General features: G+C 36.7%; 2 protein-coding genes across 5 annotated transcripts in view; one reads left to right on the top strand and one right to left on the bottom strand.

Annotated features, from left to right (window-relative positions):
- The window catches only part of GPATCH2 (G-patch domain containing 2), a 221449-nt gene extending 204811 nt beyond the window's left edge, over nucleotides 1–16638 (bottom strand). For 2 of the 3 annotated variants that reach the window (XM_070602484.1, XM_070602485.1), the window contains exons 1-3: nucleotides 16454–16634; nucleotides 5448–6164; nucleotides 191–252 (exon numbers count right to left, since the gene is read on the bottom strand). In XM_070602484.1, the coding sequence (XP_070458585.1) occupies nucleotides 191–252; nucleotides 5448–6164; nucleotides 16454–16509 (835 nt within the window). In that variant the 5' untranslated portion in view covers nucleotides 16510–16634. Of the gene's footprint in view, nucleotides 1–190; nucleotides 253–5447; nucleotides 6165–16453 lie in introns of all 3 variants that reach the window. The other variant, XM_008526700.2, reaches the window with a different exon arrangement.
- The window catches only part of SPATA17 (spermatogenesis associated 17), a 197124-nt gene continuing 196612 nt past the window's right edge, over nucleotides 16633–17144 (top strand). Inside the window, exon 1 of one of the 2 annotated variants that reach the window (XM_008526701.2) lies at nucleotides 16633–16995. In XM_008526701.2, coding sequence (XP_008524923.2) covers nucleotides 16742–16995 — 254 coding nt within the window. In that variant the 5' untranslated portion in view covers nucleotides 16633–16741. The remainder of the gene's footprint in view (nucleotides 16996–17144) is intronic. The other variant, XM_070602487.1, reaches the window with a different exon arrangement.

The following is a 17144-nucleotide window of genomic DNA, read 5'->3' as shown; positions in this document are numbered from 1 at the left end:
ATACTAGTTTTTGGACGTCATTGATTACTAGGATACCCTTCCTAATATACAAAAGACCCAGAGCCAGTCCACTAAGCAGCGTGTGTACAGCAAATGGATGGCAGTCATCAACTTCTGCGGTAACTTGTAATAAGCGCAACTTTAAAATGAAGATGTTTTTGCAAAGAGATAAAAAACAGCACTTCAGTACCTTGTCGTCCCTCATCATTGGTAAACAAACCCGCATCAGTGCTGCTGAGACTGCTGGAATCACTGTAAGAAAAGAAAAAAACGATCAAAAGAGCAATTGATCTCTCAGTCGTAAAATTTTCAAGAGACATGGCAGGTCAGAGATGGAACTTAAGCCTGACAAGGATCTGAAAGAAAATAAGATGATTTTTTTTAATCAAACTGCAAATATCCTGGTTCCATTAACTACAGAGCATATTATTTTTGGCACATAAAACCACAGGAATCTAATGGGACCCTGACAGTAAGCCAGATGTGACAGCAACGAGGTGCTGACACAATTGATGCATTTTATTATCTGCTTTCATCAAATGCTCATTGCTCCTTTCTTATGCCATGAAATTCAGCTGGAGCTGGGATCGCCACTGCTCAATAAAATGGGAAAAGTCTCAATCAAAAGCAGGCGAAGGCTTTCTTCAGCACATGAAGTACAAGGGCCTGGTAGGAAATTACTTTTCATAACCACAATTTCAAATATTCTGGGAAAGACACTGCTTAAGAATTCACAACAACTCTATTACTCCGCAAGGAAGAGAAAAAGTTTACAATGGTAACAATCTGTTATAATCAAAGTTAAGGTTCTTTTGAGCAAAAACTGGGCAAAAAAGAGAATACTACCAACATTAAGGAATGGGTATACAAAAATAGCAGGTTCTCATTCCTTCCATAGAAGTTTGAGAGTATGATAGTCAAATTTAACATACAGATTAAAACAAAGAGTAGATAGTAGATTGACATGAATAAACTGTCATTATTAGTTCTAACAGAGGCAATGTTTATATGATAATCCAGTTAGTTTAAAAAACCACAGGAACAAGGTGATATAATAAGAGGTTTGGCCTCTACAGAAAATTGAATGACGTTCTTTACAAATTCTCCTAAACTCTCTTTTTACTGTAATTCTTAATTTTACCAACCAGGAAATTGCCTCAGGTCATTTTTTAAATTATAATACATTTTCCATTAACATGCAGTACTCTGTAACCTGACTTAAAAGAAAAAAAGGCATCCTAACCTGTTTTAAAATACTTAAATTGAGTTTAGAATTAAAATTATAGTTGAGATCTAAATCCATACGTATTTTGTGAATATAAAACGTCACCTCGTTTTCGCTTGATTTTTAAAAAATAAATATAAACAAAAAGGATAAGAATTTGTTAAGTGGCACATTTTCCCAAGGACTCTGAATTAGGACCTTTTTCTTTAACTTTCTGCAAATGAAGAGAATAGATGAAGCTCCCTATACTCCAGTATACTGCATGAGTGTTAATGTAAGAAAATGCTTTCTAGGAGCATCACGTCCATATTTTCTTCTTTACAAACGTGTGCTCTTCTATGCATAGCGACGTTAGTGTTACAAACACTCTAGAAACTTTATCATTTTGCTATTTATGTGTCCAAACTACTAGTGATTTTTCTTCTCTTCTGTGACTGAGCTGTGCTTTCCTGTCTGCTCTCATCAACACAACTCTAATAAGGGGCCTATCATACATACCTTAAGTCACGATTCTTTTTCTGAAACTCTTGAGGCAGAATGTATTTAAAATTCAGAATTTTTCAAAGTTTAGGGAGGTAAGTTCTAAAATGCCTAAGGGAAGCCCTCCATAATCAAACATATTAATATATTTTTTCAATTAAATGAATGAATATCCACATTAAATACAGATCAAGTTAGGTCTGACCACAAATGAATTAGTTTCTCACAGCTTTCAAAATTCAGATTTGCAGATAAAGGACTTAGAATCTACATGCCTTTTTTTTTTTTTGTACAATGGTCTTCTAATCTCTCTGAGTTCAGATTTACCCTCTCTAATATAGTCTACATATAAACAGGCTCATCTTTTCAAAATAACTTGTTGACTAAAAATATCGTGATAACCTAGATGGGATCCTAGAATACAAAAAGGATATTAAATAAAAACAAAGGAAATTCTAATAAAGTATTGTCTTTCATTAATAATGTGTCAATGTTGGCTTTTTAATTCTGACAAAGGTATGATATTAACAATAGGGAAAACAGGGTGCGAAATATATGGCAACAGAATATACAGGATACACATGATCTTTGCAACTTTTCTGTAAATCTAAAACTATTCCAAAAGTTTATAAAACACACATGTACATATATATATAATAAGTCTTCTATTAAAAATCTAAAATTACTTCTCCACACTTGTTGGATTAAATTTAGAAAAAATTTCTAATTTTTAATTTTTAATTTCCCGTGGCAGAGTGGTTAAGTTTGCGCGCTCTGCTGCAGGCGGCCCAGTGTTTCCTGGGTTCGAATCCTGGGTGCAGACACAGCACTGCTCATCAAACCATGCTGAGGCAGCGTCCCACATGCCACCACTAGAAGGACCCACAGTGAAGAATATACAACTATGTACTGGGGGCTTTGGGGAGAAAAAGGAAAAAATAAATAAATAAAATCTTTAAAAAAAAAAAATTTAGATTTCAAAGCTCTCTATTGGTGGGGCCCCACCTAAATTCTTCCCATCCCCATCTCTGGTCCTTTTGCTTCTGTTCTTTCTCCAAGTGGCAACCCTATCTTATCTCCTCTCCCTTCTCTCTCTGCCTGCCCACTTTTCTTAAAGATATAAGGAAACCAGAATTCCCTCTTTTAAGTATTCCCACTCCAGCTCTTGGTCCTTAGCAGTCCTTGTCCTAATTTGAGATATTTCTATATGTGTTTTAAACATGTTTCTGTCTTTACATTTCACCTCATTGACATCTAGCTAGTTGTTCCAAGTATATCATGTAGTTGTTAGTGTGTTCAATAAATTAGAACAAGAGTGGCTGGCCCCGTGGCTGAGTGGTTAAGTTCACGAGCTCCACTTTGGTGGCCCACGGTTTCGCCAGTTTGGATCCTGGGCACGGACCCAGCACCAGTCATCAGGCCATGCTGAGGTGGCGTCCCACAGAGCACAACCAGAAGGACCTACAGCTACAATATTCAACTATGTACTGGGGGGCTTTAGGGAGAAAAAGGAAAAAAACCCAAAAGATTGGCAACAGATGTTAGCTCAGGGTCAATCTAAATAAATAAGTAAATAAATAAATAAATAAATGAGAACAAGGACTTAAATAGAAGCAAGCCTCTCATTTTCAGCATCCGACGGCCATTAAGGCTTATCTCCAAGGACACATCTTCCCACTTTTTTAGTATGACTTTTACAGCACAGTCTTCGGAGAATATATTCCAGGAATGCTTGGTGAATTAACGTATGTATACTAATCCCAGACGCCTGCCCCAATCTGCTCATTTCCTATATTTTCTATTCTTGAATCATCTCAGAGTCCTCTTTCTCATCTATCCTCCCAAACACAGCCCGCCTCCCAGGGATTCCAGCTCTTAAAACTGTTCTCAGATTTTTTTTCCTCCACTGTCACCGCCATAATTCATCTCCCGTTTGAGGATGGGCTGAGGGTCAGTCAAAGCTAAACAAAACACTGCTGTCAAGATCATGCTATCTCGATAAAATATAAATTTAATTGAGTTTCTTCACTGCTAAAAATTCTTCACTGACTTCCCATTACCTACAGGACGAAACCCAAGTTATTTACCACAGCACACGAGGCCTTCAACACAAGCTTATTGCAGTAGACTCTACCCCCACTTTACATTCTAGTCATAATAAACTATATATACTTTCCCACTTGCTCCACAATCCAGGCCTTTGCACAAGCTGTTCCCTCTACCTAGGAATGCCATTTCCCTCTGTCCTCTTCCCTCCTCCAATCTGAACGACGCTTAGTGCTTGCTTTAAATCTCAGCTTCTTTATGACGTCTTCCCTCACCAGAACCTTCCACACAGCACACTTTATTTTCATCATTTGCTTGTCTGCTATTCCAGACTATGAGGCTGTAGAGAATAGGTCTGTCTTATTATCAGTCTTGGTATCATGAGTGACTAGTAAACAGTAGTTACTCAAATGTCTGTTAAATTGCACACAAGGAGTAAAGTAGTTCAGCTCTTATTTATAATTCAGATCCATGGAAATATATAGCTTTTCATTGAAGGAAAGCTTTGGAAGTAGTCTTAAAAAACGCTTACACTTGTTAGGAAAATATCTTAAATATTTAGCAATCTTCCCACAGAAGGAATATGCACCTAACTCTTAAGGGACAAAAAAAAATACATAGGTAAGTTTAAAATAAAACAAATTTTTAAAATTTTATTCAGGAGTGAAAACATCCTCTTTGAAAATGTGTACCTGGGCTACTGACTGCTGGGCAGGCTGATCATACCTAATAGATACTCAGATATTTTTTACAATGAAAAGAAACGAAGAGAGTTTCATCTCATTTCTCTTGCAGGGTAGATGTCTGTCAATAAAAGGCAGATATCAATAAAAGGAGGGGCTTGCACAATCAATCCAGAAAGCAGATGATCTGAGAATAATCCAGAATTGAGTACTTATCTCCACTGCCACACACTCTCCCAGCAACTCAGCAAGATAATGACTTTCGTGGGAAGCTGAGTGGCCCTCAGTCACAAAGGCCCACTACTAGCATACAAAGAATTCTCATCCTGGTATAAAAATGACAACTTGCTTGGAAGAAAAGCAGACACCATAAGCATTTCAAAACCTTCCTAATACATTTTTTTGTTTTAAGTAATTTTACTTCTTTAGATACACTGGACAAAGTGCCAAAGGATCATTGCTTTTCTCATTCGTCTAATGACAAGATCAGGTGTTTCTAGACTATAAATTGGGTTTTACAATTCATAAGTGATCAGAATTTCTAGCAATCCTCAGACTTCTTAACATATCAAGCCACACACAGTCAAGTGGTATAAACTTTTGATTCTCAGGAATCAGAATAAACTGATGCATGGCGACATTAAAAAACACCAGACGCTAAAGCTCTATAATTAAAAAAATAAATAATTATAAATCCAATTCTAAGAGTTACAAATGTGTGTTATTCAAACGCACATTCTTTCCCATTGAAAATCCATTTCCTTTTCTCTTTGTAGCTGAAAATTAAGTCATTATAACACAATCAAAAGACTTTGTGTAAATCAAATAAGCAATTTTGCTTTGTGCTAAACATCATCAAATTATAAGGAAATATAACCGTGGTTAAATAGTAATAGAACTATCATTATTATAATTTATAATTATTTTAAAATAGAATTAATTAAAATACAAACCACATTCAGCTACAAACACTGGAGACACATATTTTTATATTTAGAGAATATAAAAGTCACCTTTCACTCATGAGTTCATCTGAGATCTTCTGCTCTTCATAATCCATTTTGTCCTTATTGGTCTGGCTTATTTCCTCACTTTCTAAAACTACTCCTTCATCTTGGATCTTTGGTCCTTGTCTAACGATTTTCAATTTCCTTTTTTTGACTTTGCTCTTGGTGAACTCTTGATATTGGTAAGCTCTTTCATTGTCCATGTCCTGGTCTCTACAACCTTCTGGGGGCTGGGTCATTGTCCGTTTGTTAGAGATGTCCTGGGGGAGATCTACTGCCATTCGTTTTACCTTTCTCCTCCTGCGCAGAGTTCTGTTGCCAAGGTTGTCCACTGCAAAATCAGACTCATGCCATAGAGGTCTTTTCCCTCGAACATTATTATTTAAGTTTGATGACGGCCTGCGCTTTGCCACTAACATTTGGTCATCAGAGTCACTATGATCTTTTTTATTATTATTGTGGTTCTCTCTATAGTCCTTGCTTGGTTCTTCTAAACTAGAATCAGAGCCTTCACTTAAGCAGTGACCAGTCTCCCATGGGTGATGGACATTATACGACCTTCGTTTTCTCCCTCTCCTTTTCCTTGCCTGGCGTTTCAGAGGGCAAGACAGACTTCGAGAATGGTCTCCCGTTTCAGCAAATCCACCTCGAGCTTGCTCTGAGCTCTCCTCCAATGCTGAGACAAGATCGTGAACCAATTCTTCCATGGTTCGACTGAAATGCCTATATTTTTTTAAAGAAAGAAAAACATTTAAAGGAAATAATCAGTATCAACCCCATTAACCTAGTTTATTACAGCTGACGATTCACTCTAAATCTGAATAAAGCTAATAACTATTATACAGAAATGTTTAAAAGCTATTTAATTTTTCTATCCAAGATATTACAGTTCCAAATATTCTGACTCATTTTTAAGCTCCTTTTTCTTGTATAAGTTCTCTTATTAAACACAGGAATGACTTCAAGATAGAGTAAGCATAATATCAGCAATGAAAGACCCAGTAATTTTATATTTTACTGTATAATTCTGGAAAAGTTATTTCTGCTCAAATTGCTGTTCTTTAATCTACTTCCGTCCTTTTCCTAGAGGACATAGAGAGAACTTCCTCAACCCCCCAACCCCCCAACACACACACACACACACACACACACACAATACACATCTCTAAGTGAAGAAGGAAGTACAGCGTAATCCTCTCCTCACCACACGCTCTCCCCAGTCACCGCCATGAAACGTGACGCAGACGGAAAGACTGACAGGTACTTTCAAGATTTGTATTAAATGTGAAAAGAAAGCTTAACCAAACACTAGACATATCCTCAGGCCACACTAATCTCATAACCCAGTGAAGCAGAAACTATGTTCATATTCAAACTGGAACCTCACTGGTCTAAAACAGCCATCATTTCTCTTACAATTCATTCTGAGGCAGCCTCTTGTCCTTTTTTAGTAAAAATAAACAAACAAACAAAAACCATTCAATTATATTACCAGTGAGAAAATTATCCACTGAGGTTATCAGCAAGGATAAACATGACTATTCTTTGTGGACTTTTATAAACTACACTGGACCTTTCAAACCCAACTCCCGAAGATTCTAAATCAGTTGACGTTATAGAGGGCCCAGGATTCTGGTTTTACTTTTTAAACACTATAAGTAACTCAAATATGCACCTTTCTTAGGAAGATCATGAACAATCACTTCTCAAACTGAGATCTAGAAGCACCCAGCGATCAAAATATTCTCAACTAAAGAGGACTATTTAGTTTCTAGAGTCCATTTGCAATTCTAACGACTTTCTACAACAATTCTGTCTTTTCAGTTTAATGAAAACCTGAAAACAAACATACATTGTGATTCAACTGCATTTACCACTCAACACGTGATGCACGCGTACAGCTTCTAACACTTGAGTACTTACTGTGTGCCATTTCTAAGTGTCTTATAAGCCTTACCTCATTTCATTCTCACATAACAACCCTATGAACCCTATGAGGTGGCAGATGAAATACACAGACAGAGATTAAGGACAGCCTGCCCACCGTGACACATTTATGAAGTGGGAGAAACAGGATTCAAACTCCAGTAATCTGATTCCAGAGCCTAAATGCTCACCCAACCACAGCCAAGAACAGTTACACAATTCCAGGATTCGGTTTGTACTTTTGTTTATGATCGATTTATCAGCAGGAAGCACTATCTTAATTGTAGAGGCAGAATCAATATACGTCTTAGGAAGCCCCAAATGACTCACAGTCAGGCATTCTATTCTTTTGACTAGAAAAAGGGATGGGAGACCTCATCAACCCAAGGCTCGGGGCAGTACAGGTGGTGACAGTGAGCTGAAGTCAGAGAACCAATGCTGTAGTCATCAGTAAAATGCACATTGAGCAATTAAGTAACAGGACATTGCCTTTCAGTTAATGTGGGTTTGCATTTTCCAGATCTATCTCCTTTGGCATCCTCAATGAATAAACAAAAAGCCTATAGGGATACACATTTTTCAAAAATACGCCGATTCAAATATATGTTTTAAATGAACTCTGGAGGGCCAATGACATAACTTTTTTCCTTTAAAAGGGTTCTAGGGGCCAGTCTGGCAGCATCGTGGTTAAATTCGTGTGCTCTGCTTCAGCAGCTGGGGGTTCACAGGTTCGGATCCCAGGCACAGATCTATACACCACTCATCAAACCATGCCGTGGTGGTGTCCCACATACCAAATAGAGGAAGGCTGGCATAGATGTTAGCTCAGGGCCAATCTTCCTCACACACACACAAAGTAAAATAAATAAAAGGGTTCTATATATCACTCAGGTTTCAGAGCACTGCATTTGATTAAGAGAAAGATGTGTCATGTAGGAATTATCATTAAAGTCAAAACAAGGGCTGCAATTCTGGCTATGATGATAAGCTAAATGGATCTTTTCTCCATTACCTGTATGTTAATGATTCCCTTTTTGTTTTCCCTTTGTTGCAATGAATATTTTCTTCTTTTCCTTTAACATTAGCTCTTTGGAAGAAATGTAGTGTGAAGATGTAACATCTCTGAATATAATATTACATCTTTAACAAAATTCATCGGCGTCTGTTTCACATGTATTACAATAAGGATCATTTGTCTAAAGGAAAACTCACTATCACCTGGTTCTTGAGTAGTTTAATTTTTGAAGAAACAGTTTTCTTATCAATGAGTGAATGACTAGTTACAAATATTAATATGAAATTAACTCAATGATTGAATATAATCTCTAACTACATCTGCAGGTTATTTTGGAAGTAACAATTTAGTGCTTTACTTCAGAAGAGAAAATGTGGTCGTCTTAACATTAAAAAAGGGTAACACATCAGATTCAACTCACTGAAATCTGATATTCTCCAATTAATTTCATTTAAAAAGTATTGCTGTAACAAACAGAGTTTAACAAAATATAACCAATATCATTACTAAGAATGATAGTGAAATTTCTTTATAACCTCATTAAAATTGTGTCAGCCTTATTCGATTTTATATTCTTTTTCTCAAGAGAAAATACAACATATTTCTTTTTAATTTTTTTTTTGAGGAATATTAGCCCTGAGCTAACATCTACCACCAATCCTCCTCTTTTTGCTGAGGAAGACTGGCCTTGAGCTAACATCGGTGCCCATCTTCCTCTATTTTATGTGGGACGCCTGCCACAGCATGGCTTGACAAGCAGTGCGTAGGTCTGCGCCCAGGATCCAAACTGGCGAACCCTAGGCTGCCAAAGAAGAACCTGCGAACTTAACCACTGTGCCACCGGGCTGGCCCTGAAAAACAACATATTTTTTAAAATATTTTAATTAGAAGAATGCAATTTATCCCACGATGTCACTCAAATATGAATCAACTAAAAAACTACTTTAAAAAGCTTTTTAAAAAATCCTATAAAAACAGAAAAAATACATTTATTCTAAGTGCCATTGAGAGTTCAAGTCACTTTTTTCCCCTTCAGTTTCAAATAACCAGACTCTGGCAAGTCAATCCCAACCAAAATGCCTATTAACGAGCCAGCAATATTATAGTCAGTCAGTCAAGCTGTTTCACCAATTTTCTTGGGTAAAACTGGTATCAACTGGTCTCACAGAAATAAAATTATAAGAGACCATCACATGATCAAGAGCTTATTTATTTCCTTTGCCTTGGCAGGTATATTGAAGACTACAGTCCTGAAACACTTGATCCTAAAGATATTTTCTTAAATAAGACCTTTCTTATTGGAAGGGAAAGCTAGAAATCTGTAACTTTTCAGTATAAAAATCTGTAAATTAAGCATTCACAGTTTTCAAGTTTGAGTTACAGTAAAATTCAGTGAATTACCACTTAGCTAATGTGAAAATTTTATATTCACATTTATAAAACAATTCCTTTTCATGTGGAATTCACTGGAAATGACATCTTTTGGGAATAGTGTGCACTGGGTATAATGTCTAAGATAACAGCTCACTAATACTTTTCTTAAGATAGTCCAAATGAATAGCATAAAATCATAGTCCCACTATTCACATAAAGTTGCATTTTGTAGAAAGGAATGACTTGGGTAGATAAGCATTTTGCTTTTTTTCAAGGAGTTATTAGATTATGCTGGGCAATATAAAATGTATACCCAACTCCAAATCTGATATGCTAGTTTTAGGTAAAAATTCTTGGCTAAAGGTCAAATTTGTTTGTTTGTCCTCCTCTAGGCAACACTAAACATCCAGTAAAATGAGTGACTTGCTCTCCTTCGCTTCCTTAACAACAAGCTGTAATTAATTCAGAAAAAGCCCTTCTGAAAATGTATGTTTGCCAGTGAGGAAGATCAATTAATGAAGAAAATGTGGCACTGAATTTAGGGTTTTCTTGCAAATGTTTTTGGTTCAAGGAAGAAGAATCAGACAGCTGCCTTAGTCCTAACTTACTGCTTTTATGTCCCCAAGGACTGGCAGTTGACTGAGGAACCAAGAGCTCTCAAATGGCAGTCAACAACCTACAGGCGGGCACAGCAGGAGTCAAAGCCCAAGAAAGCCCAGAAAACAGACCCCCCAGTAACTAACAGCCAACTATTTTGTCAATGACTATTACTTTTTGAAGCCTCTCTTAGCAATAACTACTATTCCTAAGAGGGAAAAATATAGCATGTATAGAAAACTTACTCAAAAGAATAATTTCCTTGCCTGGATACAGATAAACATAACTATATAACAAGTGCATAAATGTGTATCTACTGAATAAACCCAACAAGTTCATTAAAAAACAAACAAAAATCTTCCAGATAAAACTAAAGGGTAATTGACTATGGCTATCGAATACCTAGTTTAGGAAAAAAATATATACCTTATCACCTAGTACATGGTAACATTCTCATCTTCATCTCTGTAAAATACAGATTATCTCTTCTACAAAGTTAAGTAATTTTAGGAGTAGAGTGCTAAAAGTAAGTTACCTGTTGCTAAATACAACTGCTTAGTTGGCTTTCAAAAACGTAAGGGAATAGCCATAATTGTGTTAGTTTCCCAATCAATAAAAACTCAATGTGTACATCAATGCTGTACTAACACACAGTACACGGTCAATAACTATGCTGATGAATGTACGCTATGTCTGATCACAAACTTAAGAAAAGAGTCTCGGAATTACAATGCCTCGATATTCATGTTAGCTTTTATTTAAGACAGGAAAGGTTGGGTGGTTCTTAAAGTATATAGCAAATTGCCAAATAGTACACAGACTAAAATTAATAGATAATAGTGGAGACCATGACAATGCGCGAGTAAACATGCAAACGGTGAGCCTTAAAGATGCCACATCAAGGGCTAAATTTTTTAACTAACTTAACAGAATATGGTCCATAAGAATTAACAAACTTATTTCTGCTGCTCATAGAATTTATAAATTTCCTTCCTTAATGGTAATACAATTTGTCAAAATAAGTTCTTTCTCTCAGCCTAGTAATCTAATAAAAGATTATGTCTTCAATTTTCTCCTTTTATATATTTTGGGGCAGGTCATCTTAGGAAATTAAGAATAAACCTAACATTAAATGTTAACACTTGAGCTAGTTTAGAAATTCCTTGACCAACCCATTTAAACCATTAATCAGAGTAACCTTTTCTCTCTCTCTGAAAGACGGAACATGGCGGGGCGGGGAACCTATCTTATTCTAAAAGATGTAAATGACTAATTATAACATTACATTAACACTAGGCAATAAATATGGAATAGAATTCTCTAGGGGGGGGAAAAAGGCTGGGAGGAAACTGTAGAGAACACGAGCTTTGGAACCAAAGCTGTAAATTTGAAAGCTAAATTCTACTATATTGATTAGCCATAGGGCCTTGAACAAAGTCCTTATCTTCTGATTCTGTTTATTTATCACAAAAATGGGTATAATTTCTACCCTGAAGGGATTCTGTGAAGATGAGAGTGGGTACCTATGTGTCAGAGCTGTTATTTCATCTTTCAACAACCTCTACACACAAATAAGACAACTGGCCACTGAAATATCATGTTATTCTGCTTTCAAGGTATAACCATGGGGGGGAAGAAGTGGGGAAAGGAGCATGCATGTATGGTGACAGATGGCAACCAGACTTTTGGTAGTGAACACAATGTAGTCTATACAGAAGTCAAAATATAATGATGAACACCTGCAATTTACATAATGTTATAAGCCAATGTGACCTCAATAAAGAAAATAAGGGAATAACCATATTATGAATGCTGAGAATATCATAACAAAAGCAAAGACTGTCAACCTTTCTGAGTTCTTGAACCACAACGAATGATGGGGAGGGGTGGATAACAGACATTTGCAAAAATCTGGCACACAATTTCAAGATATTCATGGACTCCTTAAAGACTTTTCTGGATCTAAAAAACTCCAAAAATCTCAAGTAAAAAGAATTAATGCTGTGTATCTGACCTACTTCTATCTTAATAATATAGAAATATAAGAAAAAAAAAAGATTAAAGAAAAGCATACTTTCAAGTTAAGAGTCACAGGATTCTGCACCAAACAGAAAAACTCACATCCCACAATGGGAGGAAAAGCTCCACTGACTTGCACTCAATTGGAGGTGCTGCTGGCAGCTGCTACTTTGTCATGTCTGTCACCACAGGAACACTTAGAAAGCTTTCTTTCCTCTTTACCCTAGCAACTTGACAAAAAACAAATCATACAGGGCTTAAAGTTTAATTGTACTTTCCAAATAGTGATTTCATAAGGCAGGCTCCTTTATTATTTAAATTTAAGAACATTCTTTTGATTTTTTCACTTCATTCAATGACTTTGAGTCATTCAAAACGTCTTTCCTTATACTCTGATCGCTTTCAAAGTGTAAACTATTGAATGAAAAACCATCTAAATGAAATGAAGTCAAAGTCTAAAACAAACAAAAATAACTTTGTTTTTAAACAAAAAACAATTTTTAAAAATGAACTTTAAGTAAATATATATTATAAAATAATTTGAACATAATAAAAAATAAAAAAGTAATAATTAAAACAAACAAAATCTAAAAAATAATTCATTCCAATTCTTGTAACACCCATATATTAAAGTATATGTAGGTAAGCTTCTAAAATGTAGGAAATGAGGCCCATTCATTGCTTATACATGGTAACTGCTTGGTATTTACTGAATATATAATATATTCTGAATTCCTAGATTAGGAATGAGAAAGCTGACAATTGAATATGGATTACAACTACCTACCATAATACTTGACACAAAAAAGATGCAAAAAAAAAGTCTGTTGGATGAACAAATCAATGAAGGGCTAAAAGAAGGAACAAATAGTGAAAGAAAAATATGACAACTAAAAGTTCAGACAATCCAGATTGCAAATTTTCTGCCACATTAACAAGCCAGATACTCTAACTTTTTAGTTAAGTAAATGCGGCAGTACAGGGAAAATTATCAAAGATAGGGTTTTAAGACTTCCAGCTTGCCATAAATAAGGATGCTAAGAAGCTATACCAAAATTAATGAGTTACTTGGCCAAAATCATACTGGCCATTGCTCTGACTGCTAAGTGTTGAAACAGAAACCTGACTCAAAACAAGCCTAACCGTATGAAACTGAGTTCAAGACCAAAATAACCACATTCATTTTAAAAAAGGCACATTTTTGACTACACAGTTTTCCAAATCTATAGAAAATCAAAATACCAAATAGGAAAATGAAGCTACAGAAAAAAAGGTCCAGAATCAATAGTTTATTTTTAATGACTTTTTTTAAAGCAAAGCCACATAAAGTTAAATAAATAGACACTACAGTTCAATATATCAATAATGATTCAATATTTTCAATATCAAGGACTTCATTTTTAAAATTTTAGTCCAACCTTTAAAATCTTTCCCAAAACCTCCCAGAAACTGACTTTAAATATAAATCACTAATAAAGTAAAAAGTAATAAAGGAAAGTGTATCTAAATTCTAAATGTGATTTGTCCATTAAATGAATCAAACTTTAAAAGGCAAGTTAATATTGTAAGTCCAAAAAGAAGCTCTTCGGACCTAATTTCAAAATTGTATGTGAGTGATGAGAGCGAGAGGAGAGAGACACCCTCAGCTACAAAGATTGTATAAAAATATAATATGAACCACTTATAAGATTAACTTGCATAAAAAAGATATTAATTTCCACCTGCAACTAAGATATACAACTATGTATGGGGGGGTTTGGGGAGATAAAGCAGGAAAAAAAAAAGATTGGCAACAGTTGCTAGCTCAGGTGCCAATCTTAAAAAAAAAAAGACATTAATCTCCTCACACACACACACACACACAAACATAGGATCTTTATTATTTTAATGTATAAGACTTTTCTTCCTTAGGCTTTTTAATTACAAAATAAAATGTCAGTTCCACTTTCCAACAAATTGTTAAGAAAGAGATAAATCATCTACACTTACCCAGTTGGTGTCTAAAAATTGAAAAACTAGCCTTGACACTGGAGAAAAAGTTGAAGTCAAGATGGAAGTAAAGGAATTCTGGATTGGTTAACAAATCTGGCACATACTTTCCAGTTTATATATTCCTTGAGACACATAGGCAGTATATTGGGTGGTTAAGAATTTTTTTAGATATACTGGGATCATACTGCAAATACAACACTTTGGTCAAGTTATCTAAACTACATTTGTTCCCATCTCGTCATCTCTAAAATGCAAAAGATGATCTCACCTACCTCAAAAGATTTATGTGAGATGATATCCTATGGAAAACCTGGCACCAAGTAACTAGTTAGTAGTAACATCCCCAGTGGCACTGAGATTTCATCACTGGGATAAAACATACATGCATAGTATAGTAAATTTCCAATCAATGAATGAAAAAGAAAACTCCATTAAGAAATTCTGAATAACAGGATGGTTGTGCAGATAAAACTAGAAAATCAAGGATCTAGTTTTCTGAAACACATTCATTTTGCCAAATCACGCATGATTTTCAGAATTTCATTCAAAAACACTGATTAAGTGCTAGGCACTATGTCATACTCTCCTGCCATAAGAAAGGATGAGTTGCATGCCAACAAGTGAAAACAAGATAGAATCTTTGAAAGAGAAATGAAGAAGGGTTTCTCTGTATTATAAAGAGGTACCTGACCATGATTCGAGTAGAAGGTGGAAAGGAGAGCAAGGAGTTGAAAGAGTCATATTTTTTAATCAGTTACCTACCCTACAAATCAGTGATCACCACAGCAAGAGGACACCAGTCTACACGGCTTACACATGATACACAACTGCCAAAACTAAACATACTAAACACTTGAGAACTACGGGTTTTATTTTATGCTAATTACATCACCATTAAAAAAAATAACTCATTTAAAAAAACGCTCCCTGCTTTTCTCACTGGAAAATGTGAGGACTTAAAAGGAGCATAACCAACCTATATTCATTATAAAAAGAACTATAGAATGATCGCATCACATTCAAAACATTTCAGGCAAGACATTCTTTTAACTTTTCAGTGATAGGTGATATAAAATGAATTCTTCGAGATCAGACTACTGGAATTCCCATGTTCTCATTTGCTGCAGACTCTAGGAATGGACACACATTCTTTTAGCCCCATCCCACCTGCCATTTAACACTTTATGTTTGAGGACTGTCAGTGGAAAACTGGCTTGTTTGTTTCACTGCTTGTCTTGGGTATGCTTGGAGGAAAAGAGCTTGGGGAAAAAAAAAACAGGACAGACATTACAGAGTTTTCAACTAGACCTCCCAAAATCAGCCTCTAGCCCTAGGACTAAAATGTGCATGTCAATTTTGGCCACGTCACTTACATATCCTGTGCCTCTGATCATCTCCTATCACAGGACTGTCACAAGGATAAAGTGTATTAATTTGTGAAAGCACTTTGAAAAGCCAAAGCAACATATTATTCTAAAGTAGCACTGGTGATGTGATACTGTAGATACAGTTAAACCCCAAACTGAATCTTGGCATTTATCTGTTCTTAAGCAACATACATACACATCTCATTTGAACTAGAATGAAACGATCAAGGGGCAGAAACAGGTAGGTTACTCCTACACCCAAATAGGGAGGTTGGAAGGTAGGGTCTCTTCCACGACTAAACTTCCAGAACTCTAGATTTCTGGGATCTGCTATTCCAAGACACCCGGTATAATCTAGTAAATTTAAAAGGGAAGTGAGGGAACAAGGTCTGGATTAAGAAAAATTCTTCTGTCCCTGGTCTTGTCAGCCATCAACGAGGAAATAACTGAACTGCTCCTGGAGTGCAGAAAGCTTTACTCCTAAAATATCATCGAGCGTCAGACAAGCAATCAGCACGCAGCGACTGGATCCCTTCACAAATCTTTAGCGAATGCCTCAACGCCTTCCTCAAACTGCGTCCATGCCGGGCACGAGAGAGAGCAAGGCCTAAATGTCTTCAGAACATCCATCACAACTCCCTCCCCCTTCCATCCCAAGGTCCAGTGGCCTCCGGCCATCACACCCGTTCCGGATCTCCCGTCCCCCGGGCCGCCAGCCTCACCAGCTGTTCCCGGCGGCTGGAGCTCCGATCGGTTGGCGCCCGGCGGCCCCGAACATTAACGCCACCCGGGAGCCTGGCCTCGAGGCTCAGGCCCGAGAACACTCTCCAGCTAGCACAGCACCTGCGACTTCCAAGAGCACTTCAGCATTTTGAGCTGAGCTTCCGGAAGCAGGCGGGAGGCGGAAACCGGATGCTGGGAGCAACCACTAGTTCTCCTCCCCCCCTCACCCCCTACTGCTTTTTGCTCCTATAATCTCCTCTTTTTACTCCCAGAAGAGATAGAGGCAAATGATTGGAACGTTTTCCTACGCAAAATTTCTTAAGTTTCTTTATAGTGTTCCGGAAGCTGAAAGAGGATGGGAAAAAAGTGGAGTAAATGGAAAGTTAACCGCCCCCCTGGACTGGCTTTATGGTTTAGTCCGGTTGCCTGGGAGACGGATAGTAACACCAGTGGTAAACCAGATGCGGGAGGCTATGGCCACGTTAGCCCGGCTGCAGGCTCGGTCGAAAGCTGTGGGACAGCAGTACTACTTTAGGAACAGGTGAGTCATCGACTGGAGCATCGCGGACAGGCTGGCTGCACTCTAGCCAGTACTTCCTCTGTGGGAGTTTCCTATTAATAAATTCCTTAATTCGATACGTACCACCCACTTCACCCCTTCATTTGTGGGCTGCAAACATAATCACAAGT

Source organism: Equus przewalskii, chromosome 31 (assembly GCF_037783145.1).
Source record: "Equus przewalskii isolate Varuska chromosome 31, EquPr2, whole genome shotgun sequence".
In the NCBI taxonomy this organism is placed as follows: domain Eukaryota; kingdom Metazoa; phylum Chordata; class Mammalia; order Perissodactyla; family Equidae; genus Equus; species Equus przewalskii.
This window is presented reverse-complemented; position numbering and strand designations above follow the sequence as displayed.